Source organism: Panthera pardus, unplaced genomic scaffold (assembly GCF_024362965.1).
Source record: "Panthera pardus isolate Hobbes unplaced genomic scaffold, ASM2436296v1 HiC_scaffold_15, whole genome shotgun sequence".
Lineage (NCBI taxonomy): Eukaryota > Metazoa > Chordata > Mammalia > Carnivora > Felidae > Panthera > Panthera pardus.
Window position 1 is genome coordinate 71,354,408 of NW_026526710.1, and position 15,914 is coordinate 71,370,321.

A 15,914-nucleotide genomic window follows, 5' to 3' on the forward strand; every position below is an offset into this window, starting at 1 on the left:
TTTGAGAGAGAGACTGAGCATGCAAGTGGGGGGGGGGCAGAGAGAGAGAGAGAGAGAGAGAGAGAGAGAGAGAATATGAGAATCCCAAGTAGGCTCCATGCCATCAGTGCAGGGCTCGATTCCATGACTGAGATCATGACCTGAGCCAAAAATCAAGTGTCAGACGCTCAACTGAGCCACCCAGGCGCCCCGTTTTTCTCTCTCTCTCGTTTCGTATCTTGGTGTATCTTGAAGGAAGGACTGCTTACCTCCAGGAGACAGAATCCCTTGGAGCTTACTATATAGATGTTAGGAAATCACTCTTTCTGCTCTGCTTTAAGGTTGGAGTTCACCCCCCCCCCCCCCCAATGCCTTAAGTGTAAGCTTTCCGGGCTCCGCTGAGAGGCTGCAGCCGGCTGCACTGGGGCTTGCTGTGAAACTTGGTGCCCCTCCATTCTGAAGGAGGTGCAGGGTCTGTGCGAGGCTGTGCAGGCCCCTGTATCTCCCGACAGCAGGGCTTCAGTGCTGCCCGGAGCCAGGACGGTGTTTCCGTCTCCTGCACGACGCTCGCCCACCTCCTTCCCTTTCCTTCAGGCCCCACCTCAGCTTTGCTCTCCCACCTTGAGCACGCTTAGCATTTATTTCTCTTTTTTCGCCTAGGTTCCAATGGTCCTCAGCTGTTTACAATAGAGCAATGGGGGAGTCCTGAAAAACTGCCCAGAGCTCACACGTGGTGAGTGACAAAAACACCCAGTTGTCCACACATCGTGTTTGAAACGCTCAGGTGGGGCCGATGCAGGGCTGGAGGTTACAGAGTGCCGTGTTGCCTGCCCACGGATAGCGGACAAAGTGTAGATTCTAGAATAATGGCTGGTAAAGCTCAAACCATGGTCTGAATGGACCCGGTGTGTTTGGCATATAAAGGGTTAACTGCTCCCCACGCTGGGGGGCGGGTTTCCTCCTCCAATCCCCACCCCCCTGCGGGTACCTCTGTCCCCAGGCCCCACCCCCCAAGCTGGTGGGCGTCGCCCCCAGACCCCATCCTTCCTCAGTACTCCAGAAGTACGGATCGCACCTTGCACCGTGTATTCACCGTACAAGGTCATGGCTGTTCTCAGACCCCATTGACAGACTGGGTTTTTACTGCAACCTGAAGATGGTTTTTATTCCCAGAACTTGCGCTAAAATTCCCTGGAGAAACACTGTTTTAGAAGACCTCTCATGACCATCCGTACCTCGTAAGGCTCTGGAATTGAGCAACAGCACGACGGTGGCTGGTGGGCCGGAGAGGTCTGACAGAGGCCCGCGTCCCCCGGGGGTGGGAGCGAGGCAGCAGCCCTCAGCCTCCAGGATGCGGGGGCCGGGAGGAGGGGACCCCGCCGTCTCCGAAGGCTCCCCTAAACCCTCGGCACAAGAATGACACTTAGCAGCTCTCAGGGCGCTCTTGCTAAGCCAGGCGCGACGTTCCCGGCGTCGGCTTCGCCCACAGACTTCCGTGTCTTGCTCTTAGGAAGCGGGTGGAGATGGCCCCTCTGGAAAGGTGGGCCGCACAGCCCTGCTCTCCTCACCAGCAGGGGGCCTTCCAGAGCCAGGGGCTGCAGGGCGCCCGGGAATGCTTATCATAGGGAAACGCCCCCCTGCCCTCTAAGTGCCCGCTAGGCGGCAATTCTCCTGAAAGCGCGTTTGCGGAAAATTGGCCGAGGGAGGTCGTTCGATTCCCTTGCCTTTGCTGGAGAGAAAGCCTCCCCGCTTATACCAGTCATGGGGCTCTGAATGCAGTGAACGTGGTCCTTGCCCATCCGACGCTCGGAAGCAGGCTGACTCCACCTAAAGCTGGTGGCTCTCCGAAGCGGTGATTGCCGTGATCCTCTGCCTTTATTCTCGAGGGAGAATGCATTGGTGGTTTGGAGCTTGGATTCCAAACAGTGTCCAAGCCCAGTGTAGTTTTCTGGGTTATGATAGCCTGCGTCTGGAAGGCAGGCAGCATTGCGCTGAGCCCCGGGACCACTGGGGTTGATGCAGAACTCCCCAGCTCACGGGCTGGTAAAGCTAGGTGGGAGTAAGGGCTGAACTACCAGCACAGCCGTCTTGTATGGGCCAGGCACTGGTGAGTCTCGGTGGCGGCCTCACGGGACGCCGGCATCCCCATCAGCGGCCAGGACGCTTGCCCCAGGGTCACACAGCTCACAGACTCCCAGAGCACAGGATTGGAACTCAGCTCCGCCAGAATCGGGATCTGCACACTAACCACGGCATTAGATCTGCTGCCTTTATTGCTGCAGTTCGCTTTCTTTGGAGACTCTCTGAAGAGAACCAAATACTCGAGCGTCCGGCCTGTGTCCCTCCGTGACCCTGTGGACAGACGTCTTTACTGTTGACCTTTTCTTCCGTTTCCGAGTCCGTGTGCTTGGATCACATCTGAAACATGGTGCTGCCCAGAGACGATCTCCGAACTCACTGGTTCCCGGCATCGGCTGCACATTGGAACCTCGTAGAAGTTTTCAGAAAATCTGATGCCGGGGTCCTGACCCCAGAGATTTGGACATAGTTGGTTTGGGGCGTAGCCTGAGCTGTGGGGTTTTCAGAACTCCCCGGGAGCCCCTGGCACACAGAGTGTAAAACCCCTGCCCTTCCCTAGGGAGGACGGAGGTCTGCCCACGGGAGGAAAGCAGCCCAGTGGGCTCTTAGCGGAGCCTCTTTGCTCCTGTGTGGGTCCCAGAAATCAAGTGACAGGCGTCGGCATGCTGATGCTCAGACTCCCACCCGGTGAAGAAGAGGGCAGGCTGCAGGCAGCACCGGCGGGCAGGGGTGGGCCTGTTTCTCTGGGTGGCTCTGCTCCCAGCCTGGCCCCCAGACTGCACTTGGCCGGCTGCCCACGGCAGCAGTGCCACCGTCCAGTTTAGCTATAGATAGGTCTGATTTCATCCAGGTTTTGTGAAAATGTTAAATCGACCATTAAGCTTCAGAATAAAAACCCGATTTACCCGGAGAGCTCATAAACCTCTCAGATGAAATGACTGAAAGGGCTTCATTTCACTGTCCCATCAAAGATCACTGCTTGGATATTTATACTTTTCAAAGACTCACAGACCCACCCACTCTTTGGAGACTAAAAATGACCTCAGGCAGCCCACACGTCTTCCACATGAGGAAGCGGGTCCCACCGAGAATATGGAGGCCACTCAGCTGGCCAGTGGCAGGTGAGAGCCAGCCAGGCTCCTGGCTCATCAGACACTTACCAGGCACTTACTGTGTTCCAGGCATTGTCCTGAGCACGTTAGATGCGTTAACTCCTATGACCATCACGATAATTGGAAGCAACGGTCACACACAACAGAAAGATGGTCACAGATCCTCGAGAATGCATCACTAGGCCCCGTAGGGATCACAGGCCCCGGACTGTGTAAGACCAACTGCGGGTCAGACTGAAGTCAGCTTCTGTGACAGGCTGGGGTTTGGGGTGGGGTTTTTTTCATTTTTTAAAAAATATGTACTTATTTTTGAGAGGGAGACAGAGTGTGAGCAGGGGAGGGGCAGCGAGAGAGGGAGGCACAGAATCCGAAAGAGCTTCAGTCTCCGAGCTGTCAGCACAGAGCCCGACACGGGGCCCAAACCCACGAACCGTGAGGTCGTGACCTGAGCTGAAGTCAGACACTTAACCAACCGACAGATCCACCCGGGCGCCTCTGTGACAGGCTGTTTCTAAGTGCAGTCTGCAAACGTGGAGCTCTGTGGTGACAGCTGGGAAGGTAACGTTTGAGACCATTATCAAACCGAAAACCCTTTTGGACTTAGTCTTCAGGATTCCTGGGTTTCTGAGAAGTCCAGTTTGAGAAGCCTCGTGTTGTCCTCTGCTGTAACTTTGGCGTTTAGCGACTTAAAAGTCTGAGTGCTCGGTGGGTCTTGTGAAACATGTTAAGGGTCTCTAAAGGGCCCACCGTGGATGTGTGTCCGCTTCTACTGGCTGCTGATAACTGTTAGTTTTTGAAACATAAGGACTCGTGCTGTTCATGTTTGGAATCATAGGTCAGTGCCAGGAGGGAGTTTTCAATGCTGGGGCGGCACAGCGGTCTGAGCCAGGTGTTGGAGCCAGCCTGGGGCACAGTCCTGGTTTTCCCACTTACTGCGTGACCTTGGGCAAGTTACCTAACCTCTCTGTGCCTCCGTTCCTCTTTTCTAGAATAGGGGTGATTGCTAGCATTCACTGAGGTAGTAGGCCAAGAGTACTTAACAGTGGTGACTGCCGTGCTGCACATTCACTCACTCTTACTCCAGCCATCACCAGCCTTGGCAAGTGCATGTGGCCATTTTCATGACCGGTACGTGTCAGCAGGGCACTCCCATGGGTACCGATTCTAACGCCTTGTGCCCCATGCAGGCATTCAGTGAGAGGTGAGTGACAGAGAACTATGGTCGCCATCTTTGGGCACTTGCTTGGTGCGAGGAACACCTTACATGCCTTCTGGTTTGACCTTCCTGGCATCTTGGGAGCAGTTTCCCCGTTTCACAGAAAAAGCAGACGAGCGCATTCAGAGTAAGGTAACTCGCCCAAGGTCACATCGCAGAGCCAGTATCTGAACCTGTTCTCATAGACGGGTGTGCCTCATCGCCCACGGAGGCCACTGTTTGTCTGAAGGCTTCCCTGTCGCCAGGCTGAAGCCTCTAGATATTTGGAGGCTTGCTGTAAATGCGGCTTTCCACTCCAAATGTCGATGACTTGCTCGCCTTTGCTTTGAGCAGGCAGCTTAGCGTTGGAATTCAGGAGACGCCAGCCGCCTGGTTTCCTGGGAATGAGAGCTCGGGCCCCTTGACGTTTCCTCTCTGCTCCAGGACCTGAATCTAGAGAAACCATTACCCGCCTCAGAGGCCCGTGATGAAAACAACCTGAGTTACCACCGGGAAAAGCACTTAGCTTGGGAGCTAGCACAGAATAAGAATAAGCGAGAGCATTCGAAATAGACTCAGCCTTGGTTTTGGTTCATCCCTAACATGTCAGTTCTTTGTGTTCGAGGGTTTGGAACTTGGCACGGATGTCAGTGACCCCAGAAAATTCCTTACTCTCCCCCGTGGGTTCTGCAGCCTCTTTGGCGTGGACGATTTCATTGCTGGCCTTTTTTTTTTTAAGTTTATTTATTTCTGAGAGAAAGCGAGCACAAGCAGGGAGGTGGGGGGCAGAGAGGGAGGGAGACACAGAATCCGAAGCAGGCTCCAGGCTCCGAGCTGTCAGCACAGAGCACAACACGAGGCTCGAACCCACGAACTGTGAGATCATGACCTGAGCCGAAGTCAGACACTTAACCGACAGGCGCCCCCATCGCTGGCATTTATTGTTGATAGTCAGAATGGTTGGTGAAGACCTCTGCACGCTCTTGCTCAGGTACCAGATGCCTCCTTAGGCAAACCTAGGAAATGCCGTTGTGACTGCAGGGCAAAAAGGATGCCTTTTTACCTGTTCTTTCTGTTACTCTTGCAGCTTTAATCGCCTTGACTTACCTCCGTATGAAACCTTCGAAGATTTACGAGAGAAACTTCTCATGGCCGTGGAAAACGCTCAAGGATTCGAGGGGGTGGATTAAGCTCCCCCGTCCTCGGGGTGGTTGTTCATCGAGCGAGTCCTGCTTGCACTTTTGCATTTGCCCAACACCTGACTTTGCAGAGACCGAGGCGGAAGAGCGGCCGCACACGGCGGCCTGGCTCCCGGGGCGGGGCCTCCACCCGCGACTTGCCCAGGTTCAGACGCGGGAGCCCGGTCCCAGGCCGCGTTCCTGCATTTTCCACCACGAATTATCAACTGGTTGATGTGTACACTAATAACATTTCAGGAGGACTTATTCTATTTATGTTGTGCCTCTGTAGGCAAAGCCCTTAATAAATATTTTACATACTTTATAATGACAATGAATGGGATTAATCACTCTACAGGTATAGTATTACAACTCATGTTTACTTTTTAAAATGATTTAGACCGATCTTCAGATTTTATTTCATTACAATTAAAGATGTCTCGTGTACTTGGAAAAGTGAGCATATTTTTTTTGTATTTGAATTTCATACCAGGTTTAATGTCAGTGACATTTTTATTTTTGAAGTACTTTGACCGCCCCCCCCCCCACTCCCTATGTTATTAGAATTGAAAGACTGTTGTTGTTGTTTTTTTTTTTTTTTTTTGGTCCAGATACCTATGGACAAGTACTTTGAGAGAATTTAAAATAGAACATTAGACATAATGCTACTTTTCTCCATACTCTGAGAGAATGGAAAACAAACTGGATATTACATTTTGTGTGTGTGTGCAAATTTAGCGTAATAGCTCCAGGCTGAGAGAATTGTAACATAGCATGACAAATTTGGTGTTGGCTTGAAGGAAGGAACCACACCGTTATTCCTTAGAAGTAATTCCGTGTGCTAGAACACATCGGAGGCAGGGTCGGACTGTCCTTTCTCATTAGAGAAATCACTTAACCCTCCGTGATGCTGTACAGCCATTCTTTCATTACCTTTTCCAAACTCTTTGCTGTTTGTCGTAGAGACATTTGAATGGGCCTCGACACTCGCTTGATTTGAAACTGGGGAAACCAGCTCTGTGTCGTGTCCCGTTTGTACGCGTTGGCTAGCGGTAGCTAAATAACCAGTTTCTGTCCCAACTGCACCAGTTCTGAAGGCACTTTATGTCCTCCCTGGGGGTCGTATCTGGTTTTGTTGATGGGTGGTCGTTGTTTGTAAATCATAGGCATTAAATGTGATGATGATTTCTTCTCCCTGCACACATCTTTCTGGTGCAATATCTGTCCATTGTGAATCTGGCTGCTGGTGTATAAAACCTGGATGTAAAGCTGAGCCTACACACCTGTCCTCACCAATTGTTTTGTGATTTCTACCCCGCTAGCAAGATTAATTTAATGCGCACTCTGCCTCACCGGGTTTTGTCACCTAGGACACGTTGCATGCTTCAATACTGTGTACCGCCTGAGTTGTGTCTGTTCTGTGCTGGATTAAAAGTGAGCAGGAACTCTCTGACTTGGCCCCCGCGGTCGCGCTGCGAAGCTGGCGGGGCCCGGGGGGAGGGTTCCGCGCCGTCGGGATCCTTTGGCACTTGTGAGCCTTCGTTGCGGGATTCCGTGGTGTTTTGAGAGAAAGCCTGAGGCAGCGGGGCAGTTCAGCCCTGCTGTCCTTTTCACCTGTGTTGTTCTAAACCCCGTCGCGAGTGGGGGGACTCTAGAGATGTGATCCCTTGCCACTCGTAGATAAAGACAGAAAATTGTGGTTTCAGGGCCTCCCCGTTTGTTACGGAAGAAGGACCTTTTGGTGTAAGAAATTCATTGTTCCCCAGCTCCGGGTGGCTCGTGAGAAACCAGGAACGTTTGTGGTTATAAATGAACTAACTGCCTTATAGAGGTGCAGAGGTCGGAGGTGTCTGAGAGAAGAAGGATTTCTGCAGAGCTGAGGATTGGCTCCCCTTTCCTATTGATTTAAAAATACCCAACAGTGATCAGAGAGCTTAGATGTCGAGTAATCAGAAAAAATAACATTGCTTATTATTTTTATCTACTTGTGGGATTTTTCCCCCCTACAGTCAATATAACCAGTGTCGCATGGCAAAAAACCCCCTTTGTGTAACCCCTCACTGTCCAGAGGGCTTTCTTTTTAGACTCACGCCAAAGCCAGTGCTTGGATGGATTCTGAGAGTGATCATGTCATTATAGGGGAGAGAGCCTACGATTCTAGTTGAAGAACTGGGATTCTGTCATTTTGCAAACTGTATACTCAAAAAATCAGAATATTTAGTAAATGCAAATTAGGCAAAGTGTTAAAAATGTGAAAGAAAAACCCATCCTAAGCTACTTCCTGTACCAGGAACAGATAAGAATTATCGAACTGGACCCCTTTGAATACTTGAATGACGTATTTGTGAATGACGGTTCAGTTCACCTGCCACTAAATATTGGGTTGCAGTAACGGCTGAATAGTGCTGGGTTTGGGGTTTGTTTTTGTTTTGTTTTGCTTTTAATCCACACATGAGGTTCCCTCAGTCTCAGCAGTTCTTGAGGCTTCACTCTGTCTAAAACAGTCCTAGATCTTGTTTTCTCCAAGTCCTGACAACCACTGTCCCTTGCCTCCAGGACAGAGTCACAGGTGGTGGTTAAGAAAACGCACCGTTGGAACCCACAGGCCTGGCAGGGAGGGTGGGCCACCTCTTCCTGTTCCCCCTAGCAGTGGCCCTTCTCCCAAGTCCAAGGTCTCGGTCCCTCCCCCCCACCCCCACCCCCCGTTCTCTTAAAAATTCCCCGAGTCTGGCTTGTTTTAAGTTTCCGGAAGAAGGTACCATTATTATGGGTCATTTTGCCGCAAGGTTAAGAAGCTGGTTCCAGGGCAACTGCATGATGGACATGAGTTATCACAACTACAGGATTTCGATCCCCGTCCCTTGTTGGCCTGAAGGCGAATTTGGAAAGTCTGGATTGGCTTCCCATAGTGCGCTGCTTTTCCACCGCTGCCTCTGGAACGGGAGACAATGAGGCAGTTGTCTGTTTCAAAGTTGTATTCCGCTTTAACGCATTTTCCGTTATTGACTTTTCTATACTCTGTACCAGATCACAAGAATGTAAGATGCTTCTTTAATTTTTGTTTACAAGGCCCTTTGGTCGAACATGAGCTATTCCTGATGGTCAGATGACAGATGCTCCAAAGCGTCTGACATGGGTTATTCCTCCCACATAAGGATGCAGTGACAGATTCGGAGAAATGATTTTGCAAAATATTTGAACCACTTTCTACATCTCACATTGTTAAATAGACAGCGTGTACCATTGCTGTTTGATCTTGCCAGATCCAGATCGGCTCTCTTGAAAGCCACGTTCATGTGTAGCAAATTACTGATTGCCCCAACAGTTACTAATTGTTTAACACCCGACTCGAGCATTTTCCTAAGTCTTGTATCTCACCTCCGAACTTTCAAAATCTATAGACAGCGTGGGTTCATCAATTCCCAAGCCCCTCCCCACTGTGCTAGGCACCCTCTTTCTTTTCTGCTGACTCCACGCCCGTGTCCTGACAGGGAGAGGTCACCGCTGTCCGGTGTCATTTCCTGCCTCGTCAGTAGGGGGTGCTGCTGTGCAGAGTAACTGTCTGGCCTGCTCCCTCCCTGGCCCCCAGGAGATCTGAGCACTACCTCTGTCTCATTCAGGCTTTGGGGTACATCCTGATAAGTCATGTCAAAACTGCCACTTTCAGGTCTGAGATGCGTTTTTAAAACTCCTGATAAACTCCACTTTGTACTTTAGATTTTAAAACTGGGAAGAAAATGTGATATACTTTGGACCACTTTTTTAAATTTATCTAAGCCTTAATGAATAGTGTATATACACTGGCATACACACATCCCCACCCCGGCGTGCTTTCAGTGTGTCAGAAACAATGCTGTAGCATTAGGACGTGAGCTTGTATACTGTTTTATTTCAGGAGAGGATCGCTTTCTGTTTGTATGAAATTTTCCAGTAAAACTTCTCCCTAGACATCCGTCCTTTGTGAAAGGCGTTACACGCAAAGTAACGCGTGTTTAAGGTGCGTGTCTTGTTTGTCGGTTTCACGTTTCCGATGGGAATCTAACGACATTGGCGACAGACCTCTGTGTACTGCATCCCAACCTTGTGTCAGAGCATTGAGAGCCTTTCTGATGACCATAACCCTGTGTCTGCAGACATCCGTGTTCTTGTATAAGCCAGCTTGCCCTCTTACTCAGACTGATTTCACCTAGATTGTCACGGTTTCCTTCATGTTAACTTCGCGTGACTTTGTTTTCCCTTTACTACTACTTATGTGATATGTATATACATACGTACGTACGTATGCTGTCCAAATATATATGTATATATTTGTATAGCATTTTTACACCTTTCTTGAGCAATCTGGTTTCGAAAGGGAGTGAGAGCTTAGTCCTTCTACAGTTTTCTCCAAGCCGTGTCCTGAGATTTCTGACCCTCGGAGCCTGAGAGCACCCCAGGAAAATGATGCTAATATGCTGTCATTCCCTAATTCAGGATTTATTACCAAATGAAACATGAAAACAACAGTGACTTTTAAGGTGAAAAGAGTTTCAAGCATTCCAAATGAATTCTCAATGTTTCGTAACTTTTTATTATAAACCCCACCTCCTAATACAAAGCCAAGTACTATTTGATACAGTGACTAAAAACCAAACTACTTGGAAATTTTTTAAAGACAACTTACGGATAACGCTCCTTTTCACAATCAGAATCGCTTTAAAATATGGTTGAATTTGATACAGGAAAAGTTTTAAGTACAAATCCTTTTTGCTTTTCATTTTTCTTAAGAGATCTGAAGAGAAATTGTAGATTGTTTTCCTGACAGCAAAAGAGTAATGTGACAAAATGAAGTCGTTGTAAAGAAGTGATACAACTTGTCAAATATTTAATAAAGAATTATGGAAGCTGGAACGTTTTTCTACACCGAGTATTACGGGTTGTCTGATTTGATTTGAAGCTTCTTGGTGAACGCATTGTCTTAATTGTTTCAGGGGTTTTAAATGCCTGCAGATTTATAGGACGTTCTTTCCCTTAATATCCCTCAAAGCCCCACACCTTTAAAAAATCATTAAAGTCCGCCCAAAGCACAAGGCTTACACTCGCTGGAATGCGCATCTGTTCTGAGCCATCTGTCCTCTTGTTATTAAATTTGAGAATTAGTGACTTTACACTTGCATAATTCATAGGAGTCCATCCCTAGCAGGGCATATTTTACCTCTGGGTTTTAAGCAACCAACTCTCAATTTAATGTGAGTTACTAAGACTCAGTAATGAAGCCCAGAGAGGTTCTCAGAAGAAAGATGCTATCAGATTCCAGATTTCCTGTCAATTCCCGGTGAAAACGGTAGCCTCCTCAAAAACGTTTCCTTTTTACTGTATTTTTTTCTAAACCTTTAGTGTTTGTCAGCATTAAAAATGTTTTCTTTCAAAATTAAAAAAAAAAAAAAAGTTTCCTTTTTAGAACAAAAGCCTCCTCTTGATGGCCCTCGCCTGTCCCCTCAGGGACTGCCAGGAGGTAACATCCAAGCAGGACATAATTTAGTCCTTTTTCAGTTTAGCAGCAGATGGCACCTTGCTGGGCAGGCCTGCCTCCTCCGGCCGGATGCACACAGGCGAGGGAGGGAGGTGCCGGTGGGGGGCACAGCTCCAGACTTGCGGATGTTCTTTCTTAGAGAAAAAGACAAGGGGTGGAATAAAGAAAGAAGTTCTCGTGTATCTGTTACACGGTTGCTCGGTTAATAAGCTCTTGACCTGCGCCAAAGCCCAGGAGCGATCTGAGCCCCTCGGTCACGGCAAAAGCCCCCAGTAGGAGCGTCGGTGCCCAGCGCCGGGGATCCGAGAGTTCTCATCCCCGAGGTTTGCCTCTGAAGGGGCCACGGCCAATGGTCCCCGGATGTAAGCGCGCAAAAACCACCTGCAGATCCCTCACCTCGGAGAGAACACGAAGTGGTAGGTTCCCACAGAACTCAGGCGGCGGACCCTCAGCAGGTCTTTATGGGACTTGGACGGGAAAACATCTCGCTGGGGAGTTTACTGAAGACCCAGTCTCCTTGGTTAGTAGATTGCAGGACCCTGTCACGACCTGGGGGACGCCCACGGGTGGGGACTTCGTGAGAAGGAAGCTTCCCTTTGTGGGACTGTCTCAGGCCAGACCAGGAAAAAAGGTGAACTCCGCCAGCCCCACCCCTGCCCGCCCCTCTGCAGAGCCCCACGGGAGATGCGTCCACCTAAGTGACTTCTTGAAGTGTGAGCTGCCTGTTCTGACCTGACCCCACTCTCAGCCAGGTGCCCAGCAAACTTGCCGTTTTCACGCATGGATGAGGCCCCCATCGCCAGTTCTGCCGCCTGGGCACTTTGCTCCCTATTTGAACAGGGTACAGAGTGACAGAGACCGGGGTTTGGGGCCAGAGTGGCAGGAGAGGAGGGCACCGGTTTTCTCCCAAAGCTTTTCTGCTTTGCCTCACCGCACCCCAGTGTTTGAGGAGAGCCTCTGTTTCCCCCCTAAGGGTGCAGCTGGCTTGCAGACAAGTTAGCTTGGAAGGGGTGTGGGACACGGCACACAGCACGCCAACACGGACGTGATGTGGAGATTTGGGGTTCAGAGCAAACGGTCGAAGAATTCTTGAGACCTCTTCGGTGCAAAAAGGTGGTTTTATTAGCACATGGGGACCCCTGGGCAGAAAGAGCTGCCCTGGGGTTGTGATGGGTGGCGGGTTTGTATACCTTCAAGTTGGGAGGGGGTTAGGGAGAGGGTAAGTCTCGGGAATTTTGGAAGCAAAGTTCTCAGGACCCTGAAGGGCCTGGGTCATCTGCTACTGTCTAGTAGAACCTTCATCATGATGTATATCAGGGGGCCATATGCTTGGAGTTGATCACTGACCTATATCTTAAGGGGGGGGGGGGGGGTAGAGACCAAGGAATTTTTATATGGTAAGACTTAACAGGATCCTGGAGGTGGGGATAATGTTAAGCTAAGACTGCCTTTTGCCTCTAGCAAAGAATTAACATCAAGGCAATTGAGTTCGTAGAGGAAGGTCATGGCCAGCCTCAAGAACACGTCCGTCCGTGGGCTGTAAGCTGTAAGGCAATTCAATGTCTTCTTTTGCCGTTGTTTCCCACATCAAATAGATGAAGCACTGAAGAGAGCCTTGTGTGAGAGGCACATCCCTCTGATTAAAGGGGTGATGTACTTTGGGGCAATTTCTAAGTATTATCCTGCCACAGACGTGGTACAGAGTTCCCAGAATTCAGATATTAACCATTTTCAGTCCTGCTTGGCCTTGGGGAGACTGAATAACAATACAAGCCAAAGGTAGAAACTATGAATCGTCTAGATTTAGCTCTGGATTAGAGAAGATTTAAGAGCGGACAAAAACCGGGGTGCCTAGATGTCTCCGTCATTTTGAGCGTCCGGCTCTCGATACAGCCCAGGTCATGGGCTCACAGTTCATGGGATCGAGCCCCACATCGGAGTCCTTGCTGAGCGTGGAGCCTGCTTGGGATTCTCTCTCTCCCTCTCTGGCCCTCTCCCACTCGTGCTTTTTCTATCTCACAATAAATGCATTTTTATCAAAATGAACAAAAATCTGCCTCTTATCAGATGCTTTTTCTATCTCACAATAAATGCATTTTTATCAAAATGAACAAAAATCTGCCTCTTATCAGAGCGTGGCAATGCCATTTTCCTTAGTACTAAGGACCATCAGCCTTGAGTCCCAAAGCGCAACTTTTTTTCCCCTCCCACATTTTGTTACGAAAACATTCAGGAAAGTTGAAAGAGTTTTCTAGTGAACAACGGTACCCCCACCCCATAGTTCTGCCGCTGCGTTTCACTCTTTGCCTTACCCTAGTCCTCTCTACCGATCCTTTAATTCATGGTGATTATTGGAGCCCTGCAAAGTAAATTGCAGGGACCGTTGTCTCCCCCCCCCCCAATTCCTTCAGCATGCCTGTCATTAACTAGATTTATCATTTGCATTTTTTTTTTCCTTTGGAGGCGTTAAATGACAATTCAGTGGAGTAAATTTGGAGAGGTAATTGGCCTTACTAAACGACTCTTGAATCAGGCAGCATCCAATCTAACAAAGAGAGCTCCAAGGAGCGGTACAAAAAGGAAGGGTTTTAAAGGGGGGGGGGGGTAGGACATTATTAGCAAAGAATGCATTGTGTCAGATAAGTCACCCTCCTAAGGGGAACAGAAGGGGTCTCCGTGAATTACCCCCTAGTGCTGACCCAGGAAGTTCCAGGTTAGCTGGTTAAAGGTCACGTTCCTGGGAGTGCAGGGAGGGGATGAGACTGCACCTAAATCAGGTATTAAGTCTTGGCACAAGTGACTCCATTTTGGATATGCTGTCCCCTTTCTAACAGAGGTAAAATTCGCATACGATGAAATTAATCTTACGTGTACATTCACTGGGTTTAGACAAAGGCGTGCACCCATGTAACCCAAATTCTCATTGCCCCAGGAAGTTCTTTCATGTCGCCTCCTGGTCAATCTCCACTCCTGTGCGCTCCCCCCATCCCCCAGTAACTGCTGTTCTGAATTTTTTCCACCATAGATTAGTTTTCGCCTGTTCCTGAATCTCATAGAAATGGAAGCACGCGACTTATTACGGTGACTTTTTCAATTCTAGCAGGTGTCTACACGGCCTTAGAACCATAAAACCCATTAAGCCTATGGGTGGGAAGCCATAGGTCATCATGAATGAAAAAGACAACAGTTTAATATCCAAATAGTATCCCCTGTTTCATATATATTATGAGAATCTCCACTTTTCAAACAGATGCAATCACCTTGCAGGATGTTCTTGCCTGTTGTTTACATGCAGCGATCGTCTTGAACTTACAGGTTGAAATCCAGGCACGTTTGGCTGCAGTCGGTCATCAGTGCCTCAAGATGGAGAGGGTGGTCTGGATTGCCCCCCGCCCCAGCCCCCCGACCCCCTTCCTCGTGAATGCATCCTGAGGAGGGAAGGAGACAGGAGTTTTATCAGTCAGGGCAAGTTAATGCTGTAACAAGGAACCCCCCAGCGGCTTCTTACTAAGATAAAGGCTTATTCCCCATGGCCCTGTGTAGTTTAGAGGGGACACTCGGCTCCCAAAGTCCCCCAGAACTCAGGCACCTCCCCTCATGGGTCCACCATCCCCTGGGGCACGGTCGTCTGTAGCCCACAAGCAGAGGTTGGAGGACTGCAGGAGGGCCCGGTCTGGAGGGGGGACATCCCCACTTGCCCACTGCAAAGGAGGCTGGGAAATCTCTGGTGGTGCCCAGAGGAAAGGTGAAGGAGTCTGGGAACAAGAAGCCAAATGCTGCCCTGGTGTATCTTCGGCCTCCGGCATCCCTTTGCAGAGTGAATTTCCCCGTGGAATGGTGGCCTGGCTGCCATTTGCCAAGCTTTTGAAGTCCTCGGTTGACTCTCAGGATAAGACTACGGGTACTTACCATAGATCTCTACGTCAGCCTAACGAGGCCGGTGTCAGTAGGCCCAAGTTGCGCACGAGGAAACAGACTGAGAGGTGAAGAGACTTGCGAAGGGGTGATCTGAGCCCAGAACGTCTGGCTGCAGGCCTCCATTCAGCCAGATCTGCGCCCCCCTGCCCCTCTGCCTCCCCTCCGCCAAACCTCTCGGAGGGAAGAACCACCACACTCGTTTCCACCAAGATGTAGATGATTGATAAGACCGAACGCATGACCCCTACCAGAAGTATTTTCACCTTAAGCAATTCCAGAGGTGCTGCTTGGCTTAAACGAAAAGGAGCAAAGATTGAAACGATGGCCGTTAGCCATCGGCAAACCGAGTAGAGGGGGACTTTTGAGGGCGGGGGCCATGCTTCGGGCCGTAAAATTCATAAGGGACACGCACCTGAAAAGCCAGCCTGTTCTCAGCAGCAGCCCCCACCCCAGGCCCTCAAAGGAAGCCACACTGCCTCCACCTGCCCACAGGACAGAGCTCTCTCCACCCGCAAAAGCAAGTGCGTGTTTTCCGGATACCGTCCGGGACAAGACAAACCCCCCTTTGTCCGACAGATTTGAAAGGCCGTAACAGACCAGAGCCTGAGGGCCGGTTTCTCTACCCCTAAGAAGGATTTCTCTACCCCTACCACCAGGATGTTGTTATATTTTTTAGAGTTTCTATTTGATAAAGGATTTCTTACAACATATTTAATATTACTTGTGACAGAAGGTTTGGGTTTGGGTTTGGGATTGGTCCTTCCAGTCCTAGTTACTTAGCTCTCTTAACAAATTCTGAGGGCTCCTCTGCCAGTAGGGTCTTTCCACTGTCCCAACCCCCAACCCCTAACCCCTCCCCCTCTGTCCTCACCCCCTCTTGCCTTCTTTACTGTCTATATTGACTTAGAAGATCCTCGCTTATTCATCAGTTGAGATTATCA

At 49.6% G+C, this 15,914-nt stretch overlaps 1 protein-coding gene across 10 annotated transcripts in view; it reads left to right on the forward strand.

The window, feature by feature from the left end:
- Positions 1-10,433, forward strand: part of NEDD4L (NEDD4 like E3 ubiquitin protein ligase) — a 341,630-nt gene extending 331,197 nt beyond the window's left edge. For all 10 annotated transcript variants that reach the window (XM_053902769.1, XM_019463932.2, XM_019463934.2 and 7 more), the window contains 2 exons: positions 640-712; positions 5,453-10,433. In XM_053902769.1, the coding sequence (XP_053758744.1) occupies positions 640-712; positions 5,453-5,555 (176 nt within the window). In that variant the 3' untranslated portion in view covers positions 5,556-10,433. The remainder of the gene's footprint in view (positions 1-639; positions 713-5,452) is intronic.
- Positions 10,434-15,914: the final 5,481 nt, after the last annotated feature.